The 22,665-nt window shown below is 25.4% G+C and overlaps 1 protein-coding gene across 1 annotated transcript; it reads right to left on the bottom strand.

Annotated features, from left to right (window-relative positions):
- Positions 1-872: 872 nt before the first annotated feature.
- Positions 873-20,878, bottom strand: Bma-pat-12 (uncharacterized protein; the record flags this gene model as incomplete). The annotated part of the gene is made up of 29 exons (XM_043076396.1): positions 873-930; positions 1,201-1,407; positions 1,553-1,808; positions 2,036-2,216; positions 2,425-2,519; positions 3,398-3,581; positions 3,708-3,836; positions 5,065-5,235; positions 7,196-7,369; positions 7,947-8,039; positions 9,215-9,349; positions 10,749-10,772; positions 12,622-12,960; positions 13,066-13,167; positions 13,701-13,942; positions 14,067-14,193; positions 14,387-14,538; positions 14,685-14,807; positions 15,009-15,168; positions 15,482-15,697; positions 16,232-16,396; positions 16,522-16,728; positions 16,877-16,937; positions 17,027-17,140; positions 17,463-17,704; positions 18,330-18,545; positions 18,961-19,092; positions 19,228-19,362; positions 20,651-20,878. The coding sequence occupies 29 exons, from the start codon at positions 20,876-20,878 to the stop codon at positions 873-875; spliced, it is 4,668 nt and encodes a 1,555-aa protein (XP_042932330.1).
- Positions 20,879-22,665: the final 1,787 nt, after the last annotated feature.

The following is a 22,665-nucleotide window of genomic DNA, read 5'->3' as shown; positions in this document are numbered from 1 at the left end:
GAGTAATACTTTAATATGAAATGTAGCAAAAGCATTAATTAAAATAAATAGCAAATTGACATGGCAGAGGAACAAATACGATAAATTCTACATTGAAGCATAAGATGGTGACACTGTGACAGTTTAAATAAATATCTAAAATGAAAACTTTGTTGATTGTAATATACTTTGAATTATATTTTCATAAATTTATAGCAATCAAAAAAAAAAAAAGATTTTAGTTGTGGTAAATATTTAGTTGGCAATTTGTAAAATTTGTCGCATAATGCTTTCCTAATTTAAAATTCAAAAATGTTTTCGTAAAATATGAATACAATGAATAAAATTCGTAAGAGTTATTATAAAAAGAAATAAATGACGTCTTTTTTTTTCTTTTTTTTTTGCGCGAAATATTCAATTAAAAAAAAAAAAAAAACTTTTTTGCATCATTAAATTTGATTCAAAGAGTTAAAATTTTATTTCGGATTCTAACAAAATGTTGAAAATATTAAAAGTTTGCATTTTAAATCATAAAAGAAAAGATAAGACTATATAATAATATATGATAGAAAGAAATTGATCAAATTTAAGGATATATTTTAGAAATAATTTCACTTTATTTTATTTATTTTTTTTTTCTTATTTTTCAAATGATTTTTATAAGATATTAAAAATGATAAAAAAATTGAAAATTAAATACAGTAAAATAAACTTTTTTTTTTTTTTTGAGCTTATACATCTTTTTCCATTCATAAGCTATAGCTATTTGAGCTAATAAAGAAAATTTTTCAAAAAAAAAAAAAAAGGACAAAATTGGCACTGCAAAAAAAAATTAAGAAAATACTGTACGAAAAAAAAAAAAGAAATAATAATGCAAATTGTTTCTTCAGCTTTTAACGTCTACGATCCGTTTCTGTTTCACGTTTGTAACTACATTCTTGTGATTGCTCCCTGAAAAAAAAAATTTGAAAGCAAATATTTTTGATTAAGAGAAATTAAACTGTTTAAGTTTAAGGAATAAACAAAACAGATAGAAATTAATATAAATTGAGAGATTTTTTTTTTTCCCTTTTTTTTTCACTTAAATATTAAATAATTTTAAGAAATAAACGAATAGCAGGAAATTTTTAAAATGATTTTGATACAATTAACTATTCTTAATTATTACTTTTATGAATGTTCAATATTTAAGTATTAATTATTATTGCTGTATTTGCTTACTTATACTCAGTGGGATTTCCATCTTTATTGATGCGACGACCACTGCTACTCTTAACTTCTCGATCATAAGTCTCATAACCACCGGGTATTTGCTCATGACGATGATCACGCTCATACATATTACCACTATTATTGGACATATTTGGCAGTGGCATTAGCAGAGAATCACGAAATTCATTCTCCAATCGAGCCATATCTTCATTACGTCTAAATAAAACTCCCACGTTTACGTTAAGTGAAAAAGTCATTAAATTTTGTAAAACCGTTGAAATTAGACCTCAAAAAAGGAAAGAAATTATTAAATGAAAAATAGAAATTAAATTTCATTCATAAATGAAATTACTTAACTAACCGTCTGATCGATTGTGAAAAGCCACGTCCCTCATCCCAGTCTGCGTAACTTCGACTCTTCGTAATTGGCCTGTAGAAGTCATCGGATGGTGCTCTTGCACGATGTGGTGGCGGTATTGGTGCATCACGATCACGAGGTAACGTTGGTGGAAATTCAACAAAAGGACCGCCACTTTGTTGACTACCACGACGATAGGATGATGAACGATGATAGTCACCGTCATAGTTGAAAGCTGTACCCGAATCATATACATCACCTTTAAAATTAAAATTAAAATTAAATTGTTTCTTCATTGATTATTACTAACTTACTTCAACAACCAAATAATAATCTTTAATTAGTATCTGACCTAGTTTTAACTTCAATTTTAGAAGCAAAAATGACTGCTAATTAGTTTTTTTTTTCTTTTTTTTATTTGAATACTAATTAAGATTTGCGACAATAATTAGCATAAAATTTTAAATGAAATATAAAGTAGCTAACGAGTCGAAAGACTTTTATGAATTCGTCCATTTCGATTCGATGAGCTATGGTGTACTTCCCGAATATCACCGTTCGGATTATAACGTAATTCTCCACGTCTTAAACTATCGGATAATGACGAACCGTAACGTGCATTTGAAAAGCTTCCGTTTGTTATCAGACGTCCGTCATCATAATAACGCTGTAATATTTTCATAGAAGAAAAAAAAAAAAAAAAAAAAAAAAAAACCACTAAATTTAATTTTAGCTGGGAAATTTTGCAAAATGAAAAATTCATTATTTTATTCAAGCATATCTTTCTTTCTTTCTTTCTCTTTCTCTCTCTCTCCCTCTCTCTTTCGTTATTTTTCCATGACAACAACTTTTAAATTATTTCAAATAAAGTATACTCCATCTTTTTCACGACGTGTCGTTACAGATCGCATATAACTTTCATGTGCAGGTAAATAACCATTTTGTCGTGATAATGAATTACTACGATAACCTAAAAATTGAAACTTTAATTATTTTATGAAATTTTTCAAATGAAACATTGATAATTTGGATTATCTGAAATTAGTTCAATCAATAACTCACAATCTATATAATTCTATTCAAAAATTCATTTATCAAATTTTTTGTAAATTAATTCATTTTATAGATTAAAGAAGAAAAGAAAAAAAGAAAAACAATGTAATCAGTAATCATACAAATATAAAAAATGCTTGATTTGAAGTACTGCAAGCATTTCAAATGAATTTGCTAAATTTATTTGATAAGAATGGATAAACTTGATAGACATATATTATAATTGAAATTCCAATTCCTGTGATATCAATAATTCAATTAGATTTTTGATCTATTTTTTGTCAAGATCAACTGACTTTTGTTATCATGATCTTAATTAATACTTAATCTATTATTATCTAATTGTACTTAGGTAAACATAACAAATAAAAATCCCAGAAAAATTTTCAATAAATTTAAATTTCTCAGAAAGTAATGATGATCTCCTATTATTAAGTGAAATAGGACAGATCGTATAATTTATACTACAGAATTGCATAAGAATTAAAATTAGAATTATAAATGATACGACACAAAAAAGCAACAATCATTTCAAAAATGTGCAATTAAAAATATTTATTTTACAGTGTATGAAAAAAGCCTTTACAATAATTTCTAGGCTAACATTCAATTTAATATAACTAATTTATCTTAGCTAAATTTATCCTTTCACATTAAGTTAACTTTACAACCATAAATTAATTTGCTTTTATTTTTACAAAATTCTACATTTCTAACAACTAATTCATATTTCAATGCAAGATTAAATATTTAAAAAAAAAAAAAAGAAAAATTGAAATTTGAAGATTACTTTACCTTCATCACTATATCCATTATATGCATAAGTTTCACCTCTGCCACCGCGGTGCTGATGGTGATAACTTCGATGAGAGGTACGATTTTTCTTTTCTTTTTTCTCTTTCCGTTGCACACGTCTTTCAATTTCTTCAATTCGTTTATGCTCTTCCACTCTTTGTATTGTTTCTGTTACTTTTGGCTTCTTAATTATTCACTTTTCAAATTGTTAACAATGATAAGAAAAAGGAATGGAAAATGGGAAAAAAAAATTCAAAAAGAGAAATTTGAAATTTAAAACTAAATTTATAATTGAAAGATTGTCATTAACCGCTGCAGCAATTCGTCGTTCATCCCACTGATCAGTTGTTCGAACTACCTGTCGTGGTTCCTCTGCATACATCATTTGATCCTTTGTTTCAAGCTCACGACGCTTCATAATACCTCGAGGCTTATCATCCTAAAATTGTTGAATATTATACTTAACTCTTAATTAAAGGCAATCAAATTTAAATTTAAACTTTAACAAATGACAATAAAAAATTGTGGAAATTTCTGAAAACTTTTGGATCTTTTACAACAATGGAAATTATATACCTTAATAATTCCATAATATGACACTTTGATACAATTATATCAGATATCAAATATTTTGATAAAAATTTACCTCCATTTACTATCGTTGAATGAAGAATGATAAATTAATGATAGTTAGAGGGAACGAATTGGAGGAAAGTTTTTCAAATGTTAAATATCATGCTAACATGCATATAAAATGATTGAAAAAATGAAATACAAATAAAGAAAGCAATCTGAAAATTTTAACTGCGAAATTAGATCACTTTTAATGAGTCTTATTTTGGTATTTTCCTGATAAATCATTTGTTATCACCTTATCTGTTATCATAAATGACCAGTAGAATGTAACATCAGACATAACTATCATTTCCAATGACTAGGATATGGTTTAGTAATTTTTAATGGAAATTTTATTGAACATATTTTGATAAAAAATATATTTAAAAGAAAAAGGAATAAAGAGGAAAATATATTCTAAATTAAAGACTACAACTGCAATTAGATCTTTTAATGAGTCTTATTCTGGTATTCTCCTGATAAATCTTACCTTATCATTCATGATAAGCATACGTTTAGTAAAAATAACTATGAATAATTTTGATGAAAATTCATCAAATTTAATCCAATTTTTACGAGCAATGACAATTTTTCTTAACGATCAATGTTTGTTATAAGTTAAATAAAAATGCAATAAAGTGGACGAAAAAAAAGAAAAAAATAAGGTGCATGGTATGAAAATGTATGACAAATTTAAGAAAAAGAGATATTAAAAAGATTTGTTAAATGTTAAATTTTTGAATTATAATTTGAATACATTCAGATGTATCAAATGCTTCGTCTCATTATTCTTATTTAAATTAAATTTTTTAGAAAGAAAAGTAGTATGGATTTCATTGATTTGTGAAAGATTTGAAATGTATTAAGAAATTTCAATAAATTAGAAAATAATACAAAGAAACATTTCAGCTGATCTCTTAATGATACAGAATTTTGATAAGTTTGGATTCAAGTTTTAGTTTTTCGGGATAAATTGCGCCTCTTGAATGTGCAGATGGAATGGGCGCAATAAGCCTAACTAATGCTTGCAAAAATAATACTATTGAAGATACCTTAATCTTAATCAATGTTCCACGTGTATCACTTTCCAGTGTTGGCAACGAAGCGTAACGTTCGATGCGTCTCTCGAAATTCTCGTTGAATTCACGCGTCATTGTGGACTGCGCTGAATCCGTTACGGGACCCAAACGTGACGGCATATAGGGCCAATGTTGTTTCTCACTCTAAATTTACTTACTTATCAGATCGCTGTTTGTTAAGAAAACTTTCTAAGGTATCAAAAATCAATTCAGAAATTACTCTTATTATCGATTAAACATTAAATTGGTTAAAAAATCGTCATGTTTTTATTTTTTTTTTAAAAAAATGAAAATAAATAAAAAAAGAAGTCCAAAAGAATTGAAATAATTTAGTGCATCGGAATGCATTGTTAATTTCATAAATTTATTTAACAATCATAATTTTAGATTAAAAATTTTTGAAATATCATAAAAAAAAAAAAATTGAATTTAGTTAGAGCAAAATTTTTAATGTTCCCAAAATTTTCCCACAAAATTAACAAAAAGAAATATCTTCAACAGAAAAAAAAAGGAAAATAACTTCTAGAAATTCATATAAATAAGAAAGTTTCTAGACTAATCTTCGATCAACATTAATTAATAAAGACAAAATCATCTTATGATATAATTCCATATGAAAAATAATTTCTATATAAAACGAGAATTCACTCTAAACTTCTACTACTAATATGAAATAGAAACTCAAATGTGTACGAAACAATAATTTATATAAAAATTATTTTAGAAATTTGACCGATATCCAATTCTCTTATATTTCATGACTAAGACCTGCTGATAAGAAATAAACTCCTAATCAATGGAAATTGTAAATGAAGCAGTAAATTGATAATAACAGAGAGATGGAGAGAGAGAGAGAGAGAGAGAGAGAGGGAGACCGAATGTTTGAAATAATAATAAAACCTGTTTGAAATAATTTGGTATAGCTATTATTATTATTATTATTATTGCGTACACCTATAACCAATTTTAATTGTTAAAATTTAGTACCAAAATACTATCAGTTGCGCATTTTATATATATATGTAAAGGCTTTAAACTTTCGATTTTTTGACTTTCTAATAGAATGAAATTAAGTTAATCTGTTATTTTGACTATATTTTGCTTTCTGTCACATAACTCATACTTTAATACTTTAAACACATCGATCACATAACTCATACTTTATGAAAAATCTTTATACGATATATAAGTTAATATAAATTAACTATCACTAAATTTAAATTTAGATTCCGAGAGTTATCACTGGGTTCTCGAATGATATATGCATATAATGATCGAAAAGCTACTAAATTATGATCAGTACTTTATAAGTGAAAGTGCTGTAAATACTATTGTTATATGTAAAACAAATTTTATTGAAATTTATTTAGTCATTAATTTTTTTTTTAAAAACTGATTTAAGTTTTAATCGTAATGTATTTGTAAAAGATAACTGCAAAAGTGAAATGAAGTAAAGGAGTGAAGTTAAGCATTTAAATGTTTAAAATTAAAAAACTTTGCATCAATTTCAATTAGCATTTCATCGTTATTTTTTAATGCTTTTTCATTTTAATCTTTAAAAAAAAAAAATTTTTTTTTTTGGAAAATTTGATAAATTGAAATGGATGCAAAATTTTAATTATTTTTATGAATTTTTTTTTCTTTTCTTTCCTTTTTTTGAGTCAAATTGAAGCAAACGAACAATTAAAAAAAAAAAACAAAAATCACAGATGAAAAAAGAACGAATAAAATTTGTGCATTAAAAGTGAATTGGTGCTGTGATTGCTGTGATTTTCATTTTTTTTTTTCTGGGTTGTGTGTGTATCTTTTGAAAAATGTGCAAAAAACGGTTAAAGCCACACAGACATTCAAATATGAATATTAAAGCTTCGGAATTCCGAAATTTGAACATTCCGGAATTCTACGAGATCAAAGCCTTGCCTTTTTTTTTAATGCAAATTGGATATTCTTCAAATATTTTTGGAAAATTTTCCAAGTATTTCTTTTTTTCTTCCTGCCCTGTTATTGAATTCAGGTCATTTCATTAGTTTTGAGATACTGGATGATAATCATCCAGCTGCTTAGAGAAATATATTTTGCCGAAATTTGCGGAAAAAAGCCAGACCTCAATGTGCGCAGTTTGTACGGCGGCATTGGAACGGGAAAGGGTACGCCATAAGCCTGGGGACAGATCGGTACGTACCTTGAGCAAGCCATCCTTGGCACCACCATTTACCGAAACAATGGAACGAGGTGAAAATGAATGGGATGAGAATTGCCAGGTAGCTGATGAAGCATCCTGAAAATTTTCTGAAAACGATACAACCGGTTTTATTCTAAAATATTTCAGGCATCGTTTGGATGGAGACTTGGCCAGAACTGTCCTTTTTTTAACATTTAAAGAAAGAAATGCCTAAAATGGATGAATTAGTATGATAATTCATCAATAATAAAACAAAAAATTAAACATTTGTTTCTCAAAAAAAAAAATATTTGAGTAAAATTTCAAACAACAAATATATTAAATGGGAAAAAAACAAATTAGTTATTAAAATATTAGGCAAAAATGAAATCGTTACTATTAATATTAGAAACACAGCAACAAATATAAAAAAAAAATGGATTAGAAAAAGGAAAAAAGAATAGGAAAAGAAAAAAAAAAGGAAATATTTTTATTTTTTTTTCTAGAAAATTTCATATTTATTGCTTAGGAAAGCACTGCTAAATGAAATAAATTTATTTATTTCATTTTTCATCTCGTTTTTTTCTTTTGTTTTGTTTTGTTTTGCTTTAATTAAAAGATTGTAAAAGAAAATGTAAAATAATTTTTTTTTTTTTTAATTTGTTTCCTTTCAATGAAGGAAACGTTTCCGTACCGTAACATAACCGGATCGATCCTGTTGTGGAATGGTTGAATTAACTGATGTATCATTTGAAATGCGTGATTCAAGCATATCACGTATTTGCTCCTGGAATCATAAAGAGACAAATATATCAATTAATTCTACTTTTTTTTTTTCATTCTCGATAATTTTGCAGAAAAAAAAAATCTATCAAAATAGATAAAAGAAAATGAAAAGTTAAAGAAAAAAAATGAAACAATATTCTCTAATCATTAAATTTAATTTTATCAAATTTGTTTTTTTTTTTCAAAAAAAAAAAAACTTTTTTATTTGAAGAACAAAAAGTGAAAAGAAAAAGTATTCTCTGTATAAAATGAATAAACATAAAAGAAATAAGAAGATAAAGTTTTTTTTTTTTCCTAAAGAGTTAATTTGAATGATAAGAAGTTTACAAGCGTAATTTAGTGCTAAATTGATAAATTATGATTATAATTTTATTATCAGTTGAATGAAATTAATTGAATTGAATTCATAATTTAAAGCACTACGAAATTTATCATTTGGTTATGCTAAACAGATTAGAATTTAAAAGACAAAGAAATTAATCTAATAAGCAGGAAGTACTTTTTCAGAATTGAAATACTAAAATTGTAATTTATATGTGAAAAATAAAATGATTAAAGTTAGTGCTATACTTGATATTTCTTCCATTATAATAATATATTGGAAAGGATAAAATTAATTTAATTATATCTGAAATTAATGCCAGACCTAAATAATTATAATTAAATTTAATATACGAAACAAAAAAAAAAAATTTTTTAAAAATTTAATAATATACTATTCTGTGCATGTTAATGTTTACATTTACAGCAGCAATTTGTAATAATTTAACATATTGCTTATATAAGCTTGTGCTCTTTACAAATTTATAATTATGTCACCTGAATGCAATTAAAGACAGGTAAATTAATGTGTTAAAATGTATTTTCTTTTTTTTTTTTTGTCATAGTAATTGCCTATTTCATTTTCTTTTTTAATGTGAATTGAAATTTTTTGTAATTTCAACTATTTCCATGAGATAATTAGGCATTAAAAATTTTGCTAATGTTTAGTTTTAAAATTTTAGCTCAATAAGAAAACACAATTTAATCATAATTTATTGCAATTTTATGTAGGATTAAATAGAATATCTTACTTACTTAATTAATTAATTAATTAATTAATTGAATGATTATTGTTTATTCAAAAAATTCAATAATTAAAGATAAAAGTGATTAGCATAGAAAAAAAAAGCGAACCTTAACAGCAGCTGGAACTGGTTCAGGTGCACTTTTAATAATTTCAGAATCAATAAGTTTGTAGTCTGTTCGCCTTCCTCTAGATCGTTCCAAAAGTCTCTCATTCAACTGTGCTAATTGATCTAAGTCACTATTCTAAAGTAAAATACATTGTTATCATTAAATGTTTGTCATTTGAATTTAACAAATTTCACAATTATAAATTATCATTTACTTAAGTCTTTGATAATTTCATTCTTTAATCTTTTCTTTTCTTTTCATCATTTTTTGCATTAATTATAATGCATAAATTATCATTGCTATTATATTTTTAAAAATATTTTTCAGTAAAAATTGAGCAATTTAAAAAAAAAAAAAAGAGAAAGAGAGAGAGAGAGAAAGAAAGAAAATTTTAGCATTTATGAAAGAAAAAAAAAAGAAAAGAAAAGAAATGAAAAGCACTAATAGAAGTTTCTAATTTAGTAAATTGTTGCTGTTAGTTGCAAAAAAAAATTTTTTAAATTATTTATTAGTTTATTGCTTAAAGCGGAAACGTGATGACACGTGTTTCTAAATTGTTACAGTGATGCATATTACACGTCACACGTAAGTAACTATCAGATTATTTAAGCGAATAGAGGTGCTTAGTGGTAGAGATTCCTTGAACTCTTTCTTTCGTTCTTTTTTTTTTTTTTTTTTTAAATACTTTAAAATAAAATTAGTTTTTATTTTATGCATTCTAAATGAATTTTTGATGAGTACTGATAGATTTGAAATTAACTTCAAATTACGAATTTAAAATTTATATTAGATAATAGAGAATGATGAGGAATGTAATAGAAAAAAAAAAAAGAAAAATGGAGAATATAACTGGAAATTATTTTAACAAGAGATATACTAAATTTTATATGTTATATATATGTTATATAATTAGTTATATATATGTTATATAATTAATAAATTATTATCTTTTTTTTGGATTACTAATTTAGATCTTTCGATTTTAACTAGATGAATATGAATTTCACAAGAAAAGTCACAATTCTTTGAAATTCGGACAAGTGTAGCTCTAATTTTAATTCGTTCTAATTTTAAATTTTCATCGGAAATCGGCAAAATTTACAATTTGGCACAAAATTATATAATTATTTTAGAACTCAAATATTTTAAATAGTTTTTTGCTACTTTCAATCATAGCTATAAAATACACTATGCTATATTTTAATTAAAGAAATAAAAGTTAAAATTTGAAATTTTAGAATGCTCAAAAATTTAATTTAAAAAAACTAAAAGAAAAAAAGTGAATTGAATTCGTCTTCTGTACTTACGGTCAATTATCTTTAATTTAGAGAAATGGTTGATATTATCAGTAGCTCAAATAATATCATCGATTCCACTAATCAATATCAAAAAAGTTTTTCTTAATAATTCGATTATTGTATTTTTTCTTTTTTTAAAGTAGTGACTGAGCGGTCAACAAATCATTCCAAAAAAAAAAAAAAAAAAGGAAAATCAGTGATAATTTTAATCAGTAATAAAAAAGAAAAATGCTTACATTTTTTGGTCTTCCACTGGCTGTCTGAAAAAATATAAAATTTAAATTGATGATAAAATGCAAAATTTACATCATTTAAAAAAAAAAAAAATTATCTAAAACTTTAAAACAAAAAATGGTAAAAGCTTATTGCTTATATTTATTAGATTATTCTGCTAAACATTTAAGATGAAAATAAACTAATTATCTCCAAGTGGTATATAATTAAGTGATAATTCGTTTTACTATATAAATATATACATAACATCACTGATAAACATAAAACAGAAATCAGATGGAGCTGAGAATGTTTGCACAGAAGAAGTAAGACCTGAAATACTGAAATGATAGATAATTAATAAATTATAAAAAAAAAAAGAAAAATAAAATCATTTAATTTTTGAAAAAAATATAAAAGTTTAAATGTTCATTGTGCATTTAAAAAGTAAATTGCAATTAAAATAAATAAAAATTAACAAAAAAGTAAATTAAAAATAAAATAAAATAATGCAAAAATATCCATACCGTTTGCTTTGTTTTTTTTTCGTCGTCCATTATTTTAATATTTGATAATAACAGAAATGATATGATATTATTAGATCATATCAAATTAATTATTATCACTGATGGAAAAATGATAAGGGAATAAGTTATTCATTTAGACAGAAAAAAGTATTATAAAATAATAAATGTAAGGAAATTTATTAACATTTATATATATATATTTCGAGAAAAAAAAAATGCAATAAAATAGTTGGAATTATTAATCAATCGATTAACAATGAAAATATATTTCGATGGAGAAGAAAAAAAGCAAAAATTGACATTTCAATATTAAAAAAAAACTATTTAGAAAAGTAATACTACAATTAAATAATTGTTCAATTGATTGATTAAATTATTAAATTCAACAGTTTCTAATTATTTTCCCTGAAAAGTGTTAAATTTTTTCTTAAAGTGATTAATTAACAAATAACTAGTTTAATCAATCAAAAATATTGTTTGTTTTTTTTTTTTTTTTTTGTAAAAAAAATTCGTAGAATTGAGCAAAAAAATAAAAGTAATGAATGAATTTATATATTTTTACAAAATTTATGTAAAAATTTCCGGAAAGATTTTACAAACGTAAGTGAAAATAAAAAAAAAAAAGTTAAAATTTGGTTAATTTAAGGAAATTAAAATTTATGCGATACTTTTTGCTTTCTTTTATTTATTTATTTTTTTTTCTAATTCTTTCCAAATAGCATTGTTTATTTATTTTACAGAAATTATTACTGTTTGCTTTGAATTTCTGTCTCTTTTTTTTTTGTTTATTTTAAATAATAATTTTTTATTTTGAATAATTAATAAAAATTAAATAATTATGAAAATTATCAATAAGTGAAATGGAAAGATAATGCTATATATTCATAAGTTTATAAAATTAGTTTCCTTTTTTTTAAAAGAAAGAACGAAACACAGAAATACAAAAATTTAATACTTTGTTTGAGTAAGTAAAAAGTTAAAGTTAAATGTACAAAATATTACAAGAAAATAAGAGAGAAAGCAAAGAATACAAAAGCATTTCAAAAAAAATATAATTGAAAATAATGTGACAATGAAAAACGAATCGGTTATGACATTGGTACAGAGAGTAAAACTTACCATTCGATGAACAAATTGCAATTAAGGTGGAAATTTTTGCCTGAAAAAAAAAAGACAAATTGTTGACGTACGTGTTATACTGTATGTGTTACCTTGGAGCTTAAAAAATTTTTTAATTTTTTTAGTTTGAAATTTACAGAAATTCATACTAAGAAGTTAGAAAAAGTAATTTATTTTACTCAAACATAAATAATGACTGCCATTGTGTATTAGTTGAGATTCGTGATGGCAATCGTTGTACGTCGATCACTTGAGGATTACTTCGATCTGCGACACAATTCACAGGTATACGTGTTAGACGACGTGGAGCAGCTTGTGATTTTGCTGATAATTGCTGCTGCTGCTGCTCATATGCAGTTGACGTACGATCAGAACGAAAAACAGGAATGCGATACTGATAATGACTGTGTTCTGAAGGATCACGTATAGGACGTGTTAATTTTTGTGATAACATCTCACGATTAAATTGATAACAGTTATCAGGATGACTGATTGAACATAATCGATTGGTTTGATTTACGTTGCAATGATCGATATGATGAGTTAATGAACCACCGGATGGAATTATTTTCCGTTCATTTCGTTGCTGCTAAATTTTGAAAATTTTTTCAATCAAATAATTTGCCAAAGAAAAAAAAAATTGTATTTCTCTTTTTTTTTCTTATTATAAAACCTGAAATATAAACAAATATACCTTATTTATCTGATATGATCGATGATTATAATAATTATTATTATCAGTGCGTGCTATAGTTGGCGAAAATTGTTGTTGTCGGTGTCGTTGTTGTCGTAAATACTGCAAGAAAAAATTTGGCAATATAATTGGATGAAGTTGATAAAAAATTTCATTAATTATACTAAATAATTGATATGATTAGATCTACTTCAATTTATCATAAATGCTTTGCATTATTTCATTTCATACTATCTTTTAGAAATAAACAACAATGCATAATTCATCAAATGCTTTAATTAATTTTAATTACAGTACTGTTAAAATATTAGGCAAAAAAATGATTTCTGTTATTCTAACTTTCATCCTATAATTAAAATATATGCAAAATCTTCCAAAGTTACCGTTTAATTGCTTAATTTATTAATGAAATGGCTGTCAATTAAAGACACACACAAATAGAAAAGTTTATTTTTTAATTAATAAAATTTCCAATTGCTTATGCATTAACTATAGAAAACTTTCAAAATAAATGTACTTTTAAATCTAACAGAAATTTTTTGTAGCAATGAAAAAGATGGCATTTAAATTACTCTGCTAATCTTATTTTAATTTACATAATTAATAATTAGAAAAATGAAGGTAACTTAACTAACCTGTCGATTTCGGTTCATTTGTTCATTGTCTGATGACTGCAAGCCATCATCGATATTAGTTGCACGTGAACAACGTGTGTTACCTGTATTTGAACGTAAATGAACTGAAGGAGTTGTTAGTCTTAGCTTATTTTCAAATGCTGCAAGCTTTCCACGTACATTCACGTTACGAGGTATGTCACGTGACGTTATCGTGGATGTGTGTACTGGCAAGTCGTAGATTTTTTCCCAATCAGCTATATCTGAAATTAGCATTTCATTTGTTTTTTATGATAGCATAGTTGGAGATTTTAATTATAATTATTAAATGTTACTAATCAATTTAATTCCACTGCTATAATGATATTTTATCATAATTAAGCTAACCATAGCATCGCGAAGATGGTAACTCTCCAAATCGATGAAATTTTCTATGATGGATAATTTCCATTTCCTTATCCGGATCCGCATCAATTAATTCCGGTAAGCTTTGTGAATGCTTCTTTTTCAGTACCTAAATTTTATCAAACTTGAAAATAATGAGAAATTAAATTTGATATGAATAAAATTTTGAAACAGGAAAAATAGAAAAAGCATATTATGATTTTTTGAAGAAATTCTCAAAATGACGTAAAGGTATTTTAGGAGAATATTTTATTTTAAAGTATTTGGAAGATATTAAATTTTTAGGAAAATATTTTTCCAACCTTAATAGCATTTGGTGCATGAGGATAGAAGCCACCAGATGGTGTAGCACGTGGACCACCGAATGCTGGTTTCGGTCTATGACTACCATCAGGTAACGGTTGAACAACATGCCTGATTTGACGTTTTGCAGATTCATCTAATGGACCAGGACCTAAGTCAGTTTTTTTTTAAGTCAAAAATTAAAATCAATAACTATGGTTTTAATCAAAACAATTGTTTGCAATTCAAAATTGAAAGATTTCGAAAACTTGAAATTTCATTATGTAATGTGAAATGTATTTTTACAATGATACTTACCATATCCTCGTAATGTATCAGGTAATGAATGTTCCGGACTGAAATTCTTACATTCCTGTTTGTATTCCGGATCATAGACAACTGGTTGCCATCGGAATTCAGCTGTTCGACCTGTTGCATTATCTGTAGAAATTAATTGCAATAAGAGCAAATTAAAGCACATAAAAGGGAAAATATTAATTTTTCTTGTTTTGCTTCAATTAATCAACAATAACTTAATTAAAATATAAACAACGAAGTTAGCACTATGAAAAATTCACTCAAACAAAATGAAATAAAACTTTAATTTACTTAAAAAAGAAAATACTACAGTTTAAAAGTTACCTGTAGAGTAGTTACTACTACTTTCAAGGCTTGGCTCAGCATTTAATGCTTTACCAACATATGGCCAAACATTAGACTGTTCCGGTGGTGGTTTCCATCGTTTCCCAGTTCGGAAAATTACCGGTTCAGGTCTTGGTTTTTCAATAAATACTTCACGGCGCTGAAACAATTTGAATTATTTTTCTAATATTACAAGTGAGAATTATTTTTGTTACAAAAAAAAAAAAAAAAAAAAAAAAACAGACCTATCATAATATGTGTTATCACAAATTGCGGCATTAAATATTAGCAATATCGTAATCAATCAATCAATCAATCAATAATAGAAAAATGATCTTAATATTATAAAATCAAATTAAACCAAAGAAATTTAATTTACTAGTCAATTTTTGTTTTCTTTGATAATTACCGCAAATTTAAAACAATACAATTAACTGGAATTAATAATATGCTAATGTTATAAAATAAATTACCTTTAATAAGTCAATATCGAATCGTTCTTTTTCAAGAAGTTGTTCACTGGTGATAATTTCATTTTTAGCAACTGGTTTTAATTGATCAACAATGTACACTCGTTTCCAGGTTATCGAATTTGGAGAGCAGATAAGTTCACCTTGTGTGTCACCTTCAGATGTCGCCGTAATAGGACGCGTTTCATAAACATGCATCAATTGTGGTTCTATATTCTTCTAAATTAAGCAAAACAGTAATTAAATTCAATTTTAAATAAAACAATTATTCATTGTTTTATTTTTTTAATTTCTATAAATTTACTCATTAATAATAAATATTAATTTTTAACTATAAATAATCAATCCATTCACACTAAAGTAAGGTATTTATTTAAAAAAATCTCTAAATAAGCAAATGGATAATTCTTCCAATAAATCAATTTAATTACTATAAATTTATTCATTAGCAATAATTATTAATTTTTAAGTATAAATAATCAATCCGTTCATTGTTATTTTCTTTTCTTTTTTTTTAAAAAACTTTATAACAAAGTAAGAAGTAAAAATAACAAAGTAACAAGTAGTAACAAAATGAAAATTGAGAGAAAAAAGAGCGTAAAAAAACGAAGAAAATAAGTAAAAAATGAATTTCTTAGAAATAATAATGCGAATATTATTGTATGAAATTCTTATGTTTTGATTATTTCAAAAATTCGAAAATTTTAATCTCAAAAACAGGTGGCAGTAATGAAATATAAATTAGAAATAAACCTCAAAGTAAAATTCTTTTTGTCGTTTTTGAGCATTAATATCGATCTGTTGTAATTCTTCACGAGATTGTGTCATTGAGTCCTCTATTGCTGGACTAATTATTCTACTTCCTTTTGTTTGCATTTGTTGACAATACAAATGTTCTTGTTTTTCCAAAGCACGACACTTAAAATATTTCATTGTGTTGTAGAGATTGTAATCATATCAGTGACTGATAAAGTAATATCAGTACATTTCGTGAAATGATTATTGTAAAATATAAAAATATTGATTAGATTGTAAGCCAATACCTGCTTCTCTCTGCATAAAACAGCCTTTTCCTCATTAAGTCTCATAGCTTCCAGTTCAAGTTGCTTCTGTCGATGGTACTCATTAATTCGATCCGGATCAGTAATATTTCTGGTTCTTAATGATGGTGGAACCGATCGAGCACGTTCATGTTTTTGTTTTGCTGGCTGTAGTGATGGAACAACAACACTTTCTTTAATTTCGTTATTCTGTAAATTATTTTAAAAAGCGTTGTCTCAACATTTCAACATAAAATGAAAAAAATTAAATTAGAAATTTTAATTTGACAATTAAATTTGCTCTATTCGTTTGAAATTTTAAACAGTTTGCAATTAATCAAAACCAATAATCAATTACTTTTTCAGGTTCCATTACATTCATTTCCATTACTGATACCGATTTTGATCGACTATCATAGCTAAATATTTTAAATTACAATTAGTTAACTCATCATTTGAATAAGTAAAAAAAAATGATTCATTAAATTAATAAGAAAATAAATGAAACCTTAATTTGTGGTTCGAATCATCGATAGAATTTTGTTGCTCTTTTCTGATTAAGTGATAATCAGTTTCAAAACGATACTCTTCAACAGGAATTTGTTGTCTTTCCAATGATTCACTGAAAATGAAAAAAATTTTTTTTAATTTCTCTACTTCAATCGTTTCAACTACTTTGTCATGCATTTGTAAATTTTTATTTGAAACTTTTCAATATGTAAATAATTGAGAAATTTTCAAGTTCATATAAATTAAAATTATCAAATATCATAAAATAACACTAAATAATTGCTAATAAAATTTGCAATAAATTGTTGAGGAATAATTTTATAAAATATAATCATAATGTATAATATATAATATAATATATAATATAATAATTAGCATTAGCAAATAATTTAGCACTTTTAGCATCAACAATTTTAATATAGTTAAAATTAAACCTTTGCTGCTTGATGTGAACTTCTTCGAGAGTAAAGAAAGGTCCATTAAACGAGGCTTGCGGAAGATGACGTGGTGTTTGAGGTCGTCGTAACAATCTTTGTTGTCGCAGATTTTCCTGCATAATTTGATATAGCCTATTCTCGCGTTCAGTCAAATTTGAACTGAGATTGAAAGAATGAGAAGATTGACTCATTCGATCGGATATGTCACAGCATTGATCGTTGAATTGTTGTTTTTCTTTCTGAAGCAAAAAGGTTAGTTTGAATACTCTTAGTAATGTTTCATAGTATACTAAATTATAATTATAATTTTTTTTTTTTTTTTTCAAATGATAGCAAAATAGCAAAAGATAAGTCATAAAATTTGGCTCACAATAATATTAATAAAATTAAAATTTATATTTCAAATGATATTTGTTCTAAGCTTGAAAGTATGAAATTTAAAAGCAAAAATAGTTTTAATTTTAAATTTAAAGATATAAGTGATTTAATTTTATACATTCAATAATTATCATTTCTGAAATTTTATTTAAAAACTTAGAATTAAATATTTTTTCTTTCTGTTATATTTTTCTAGAAGTTAGTTTGCTACTGATTGAAGCATCTTAAAGATGAATTAATTATTTATTCAATTTTTTTATATTTTTTTCAGTTTATAAAAAAAGAAATTTGAAAAACAAATTCTAAGAAAGATGTCACAGAATTGGATAATTGTGACATTTTTCCTTTTTTTTTATTTAGCTAATGTAAACAAATTTAAATTTCCTCATCAAAGATAAGCTGATAATAACAAATTGTTTAAATTAAAGATAAATAAAGGCAGAGTGATAATAAATGTTTCCTGGAAATGTCCTGAAAATGTTATACCTTATCACTAGTGTCACTAATTTGAATCCTTTCAACATAACGCTCAGATGTATTATCACTGATATCACAGGTAGATGGTGATAACAGAGATTCTGCTACTTGTCGTTGTTTTAGGATAGATTTTGGTTGTTTACTGAAATCACTCGAATAATTCAGTGTAGATACAAACGGATCAGAATCAGAAGAATTGTCAAAATCGTTGTCCATTTTATAAACCTGAAACATTGCAAATATATATTTCAAATTATTTGAGCAGCAATAAGCACTTTAATGATTTGTAATGTATATTTCATTAAATATCTCTTACAATTAATAATATTAAATTTTTTTTTTAAAATTAACACACAAATCTTCCAGGACAAAATAACGATATAATTTGCTCATCTCAAAAGATATTACAATTCAGAAGTGAAATATTTATTAGCTTAACAATATTTTATCTTTTTTGATTGTTCAATATTCTTAATACTAATCAAATATTATTATCACTTTTCATCGCATTTTATTATTTCAAAAATTAATAATTCATAGTGACAAAATTTGGTGCTTGAAAAAATCATTTAAATTTAAAAAATACTATTTTGCTTTTGCTATTATTGCGATGTGTTTCATTTTGATTTGTGCAAATGACTCGACGATGTGAATTTGGATTCGTAATTTGGACAGCAATTATTGATATCGTTGGTTTTTGAATTTTTTCAACAGAATGAGGGGTTTGATTTGCATTTATGTTTACATCGATGTTTTCTGATGGATGCAATGTCTGCAAAAAAAAAAAAAAAAAATTTAAATTTAAAAAAATTTTTGAAATATTCAAAATTAAAATAAGAAGAGAAAAATGATATTTATAAATGTTTACTTATAGTAATTTGATAAATAATTCCAGTCAAATGCTCACCTGTACTATAGAAGATTTGGAAGTATCTGCAGAACATGGTGTCACCATTTGTTCATGACAATACCGCCGAACATTTTCATTTGCTATGAGATGATCCACTACGACAGAATTGTTGCTACTTTCAAGTTCCAAGTTCTGAAATTATCAAACTTAGTCAAATATTTTTTGAGTAACAAATCAAAAAGTGATTAGAAATCTTAAATAATTAATTTAAATCTTGAAAATTTAGCTAACAACATAGGAATTTAAAAAATTATAGTAAATTATAATAACTTCAAATAATATAATAACAAATTTGGTAGCTCAAATTATAACTTTGCTAATTGTATTTATGTCTATAATATAAATATTAATTTAAATTACATTTAATGACCATAAGTAAGTGACTGAATAAAGGATTACAAGATTTTATCAGTAAATTTCATGAAATTTAATACCAAGAAAGTTCAACTTCAATTATTTCCTATAAAGCTCATTGTACTATTGTTTCTATTAATAAATGAATTATTATATTCCTGTATTATCCCAAATATTAATATCTCAATCCAGCTAATCTCCCTGAGATCAACAAACATCTTTCAAAATAATAAATAAGAATTTAAATCTTTCACGACCACAGATTCATAGTTAAGTTTAACTATACTCTTTATAAAGACATAAATTATAGCGTAAAAGTATTGTTTCAATGAATTTTATTGTCTATTAAGCCTAATCTAGCTTCAGAAGATAATTAAATTTATTTAATTTAAATTTAACTATGCCATTTCAACTTTAGTTTAACTTTAAATCTATTTATACAATTAGCAAGGAAGAAAAAAATCAAAAATTTATTCAGTATGAATTATATTTCACAGTAAATAAAATTCTTGTCTTCTAGAAAACAAGAAAAAAAAAGAAAGGAAAAGATGAATTCTCGAGCAATCATTTACTCAAATTAACTTACTGCTTGATATAAGTAAATAAGCAAACTTGAATTGACTTAAATGCTCTTGAAAATGAAGAAAAATTTAGTTTTCAGTACACACTTTAAATAGAATAATCATACTGACAAAATTTGATACTTTCGGAATGTATCACAAAAATCTTTTCGTCTTTTTTTTTTTGTCTTTGTTCAAATGGATGAAATATTGTTGGAATACTTTTTATTATAATAAAAGCTGAAATTTTTAAAATTAAGGTGATAAATTGATAGAATAAATCAATGATATAAGCTTATCAGATTATAATCATAATAAATCAGCAAATCACTTAGTTCAACTATGTAAATATAACAATTTCAATGTCTAATATAGTGATAATATAGTGATTCGTAGAATACAATGATTTAGTTGATTTAATTTAATTGAAAAATGATAATAATTATTGAGAATTTGGTAGATATTTGAAGGATTGCTGATAAGCTGATAATTTCTTATTAAAGAACCTGTTTCGGAGATTTTCGAATATTTTGATCATAAAAATTGACGACAGCTTTCTGATTATGTTCCACAGAACTGCTACAACTACTACTATCGTTTTCTTCGATAGTAGCTTCTTTGATATCAGGTAAAGAGATAAATGAACGTACAGGACGATTATGGTGACAGTCATCAGAATGTGAGCATTTCGTTGATGGTAAGAAGGATTCACGTGAAATTTGCTGCTGTGACATTTGGATGGAGTAAAGTAATACAGAAAATTAAAAAATTGTGCTAAAGAATATTCGACATAGCCTAGAAATTCGAATTTGAAAAATTTTGATTACGATTTTACGATGCATTATAGAGTTAAATTCGGTTATAGTGTTAAAGAAGAAATTATAATAATCTGTTGATATTTTATAAGAACAATTATTATTTTTAATGAAAAATTAATTATATCACTAATGGAAACTCTTTAATTTTCAAAACTGTTGACAAATAAGGTAACAAAGAAAGGAATAGATTAATTTAATGAACAGATAATAGTAGATCGTATCAAATTGAAATTTCATTTGTAACGTTCGTTTCTTCATTAGGTTAATAGTAACAGATAGAATCAAAATATCATCGAAATTTCGTTGATTATTTCAGGTATTTTAGATGAAAAAGAAGCGCTAATTAAAGGATGTCCGACATTATCATTACCATCGTCACTAGCATCATTATCAACCATTATCATCGTCGCTAGCATCATTATCAACCATTATCATCATCATCATCATCATTATCATCGTCACTATCATCATTATCAACCATTATCATCATCATCATCATTATCATCGTCACTATCATCATTATCAGCCATTATCATCATCATCATCATTATCATCGTCACTATCATCATTATCAGCCATTATCATCATCATCATCATTATCATCGTCACTAGCATCATTATCAACCATTATCACCATCATCATTACCATCGTCACTATCATCATTATCAGCCATTATCATCATCATCATCATTATCATCGTCACTAGCATCATTATCAACCATTATCACCATCATCATTACCATCGTCACTAGCATCATTACCATCGTCACTAGCATCATTATCAACCATTATCATCATCATCATTATCAACCATTATCATCATCATCATCATTACCATCGTCACTAGCATCATTATCAACCATTATCATCATCATCATCATTATCATCGTCACTATCATCATTATCAGCCATTATCATCATCATCACCAGCCATCATCATCATTCGCAGCAAAGTGACAGTAACATACAGACACATACAAACGCAGACAAACACACACACACACGCACACATAAAATGGGTTAGCCAACTAAGCTAACACCTTGAAAAAACACAAATTCATACATTTACTCATCTACAAGATATATGTAAACTTACTAACACACAAACATACATACATGCAAACATTTGTCGGATAAATGACATACGACAGACACACAAACATTTTGTAGGCGAACAGGCTAATAGTTCGTTCGATTTCATTCGATTTTTTCTTTTTTTTCTCGATAAGCTTACCACTACAATATTTAGAGCTGTCATCAGAGAGGTACCTTAGCAAACAAAAATTTCGAGCGGAACAGAAATATTAGCAAAAGATTCAATAAAATAAAAAAAAGAAAATAGGAGAGGAAAAAGAAATGAGCAAAATTTTTTTTTTTTTTTTTTTGGGGTAATTCAAACGAATAGAAGACGACAGTTGACAAAAGAATAGCTTAAAGTGACAGACAGGTACAGTTTAATTTTGTTGCAAATATAATAAGTCAATAGAATTCATCTTAAATTCATTTTGTACATTTTAATTTCTTCTTTAAATATTTGGAAGTTAATGCATTTCAAAAATTCAAATATATTAATGGTATAAATTAAAGATAAACATAAAACATCAAGTGAATATAAACCTATGATTTCAAGAAATTTTTACAAAATTAAAACGTCAAAAAAAAAGTTAGCAAAGACGAAAGTGAAATTATTAATACTTAGTTC

This window comes from Brugia malayi (genome assembly GCF_000002995.4).
Source record: "Brugia malayi strain FR3 genome assembly, contig: Bm_v4_Chr1_scaffold_001, whole genome shotgun sequence".
Taxonomy (NCBI): Eukaryota; Metazoa; Nematoda; class Chromadorea; order Rhabditida; family Onchocercidae; genus Brugia; species Brugia malayi.
The sequence above is the reverse complement of the archived record's forward strand: the minus strand, read 5'-3'. Positions and strand labels throughout refer to the sequence as shown.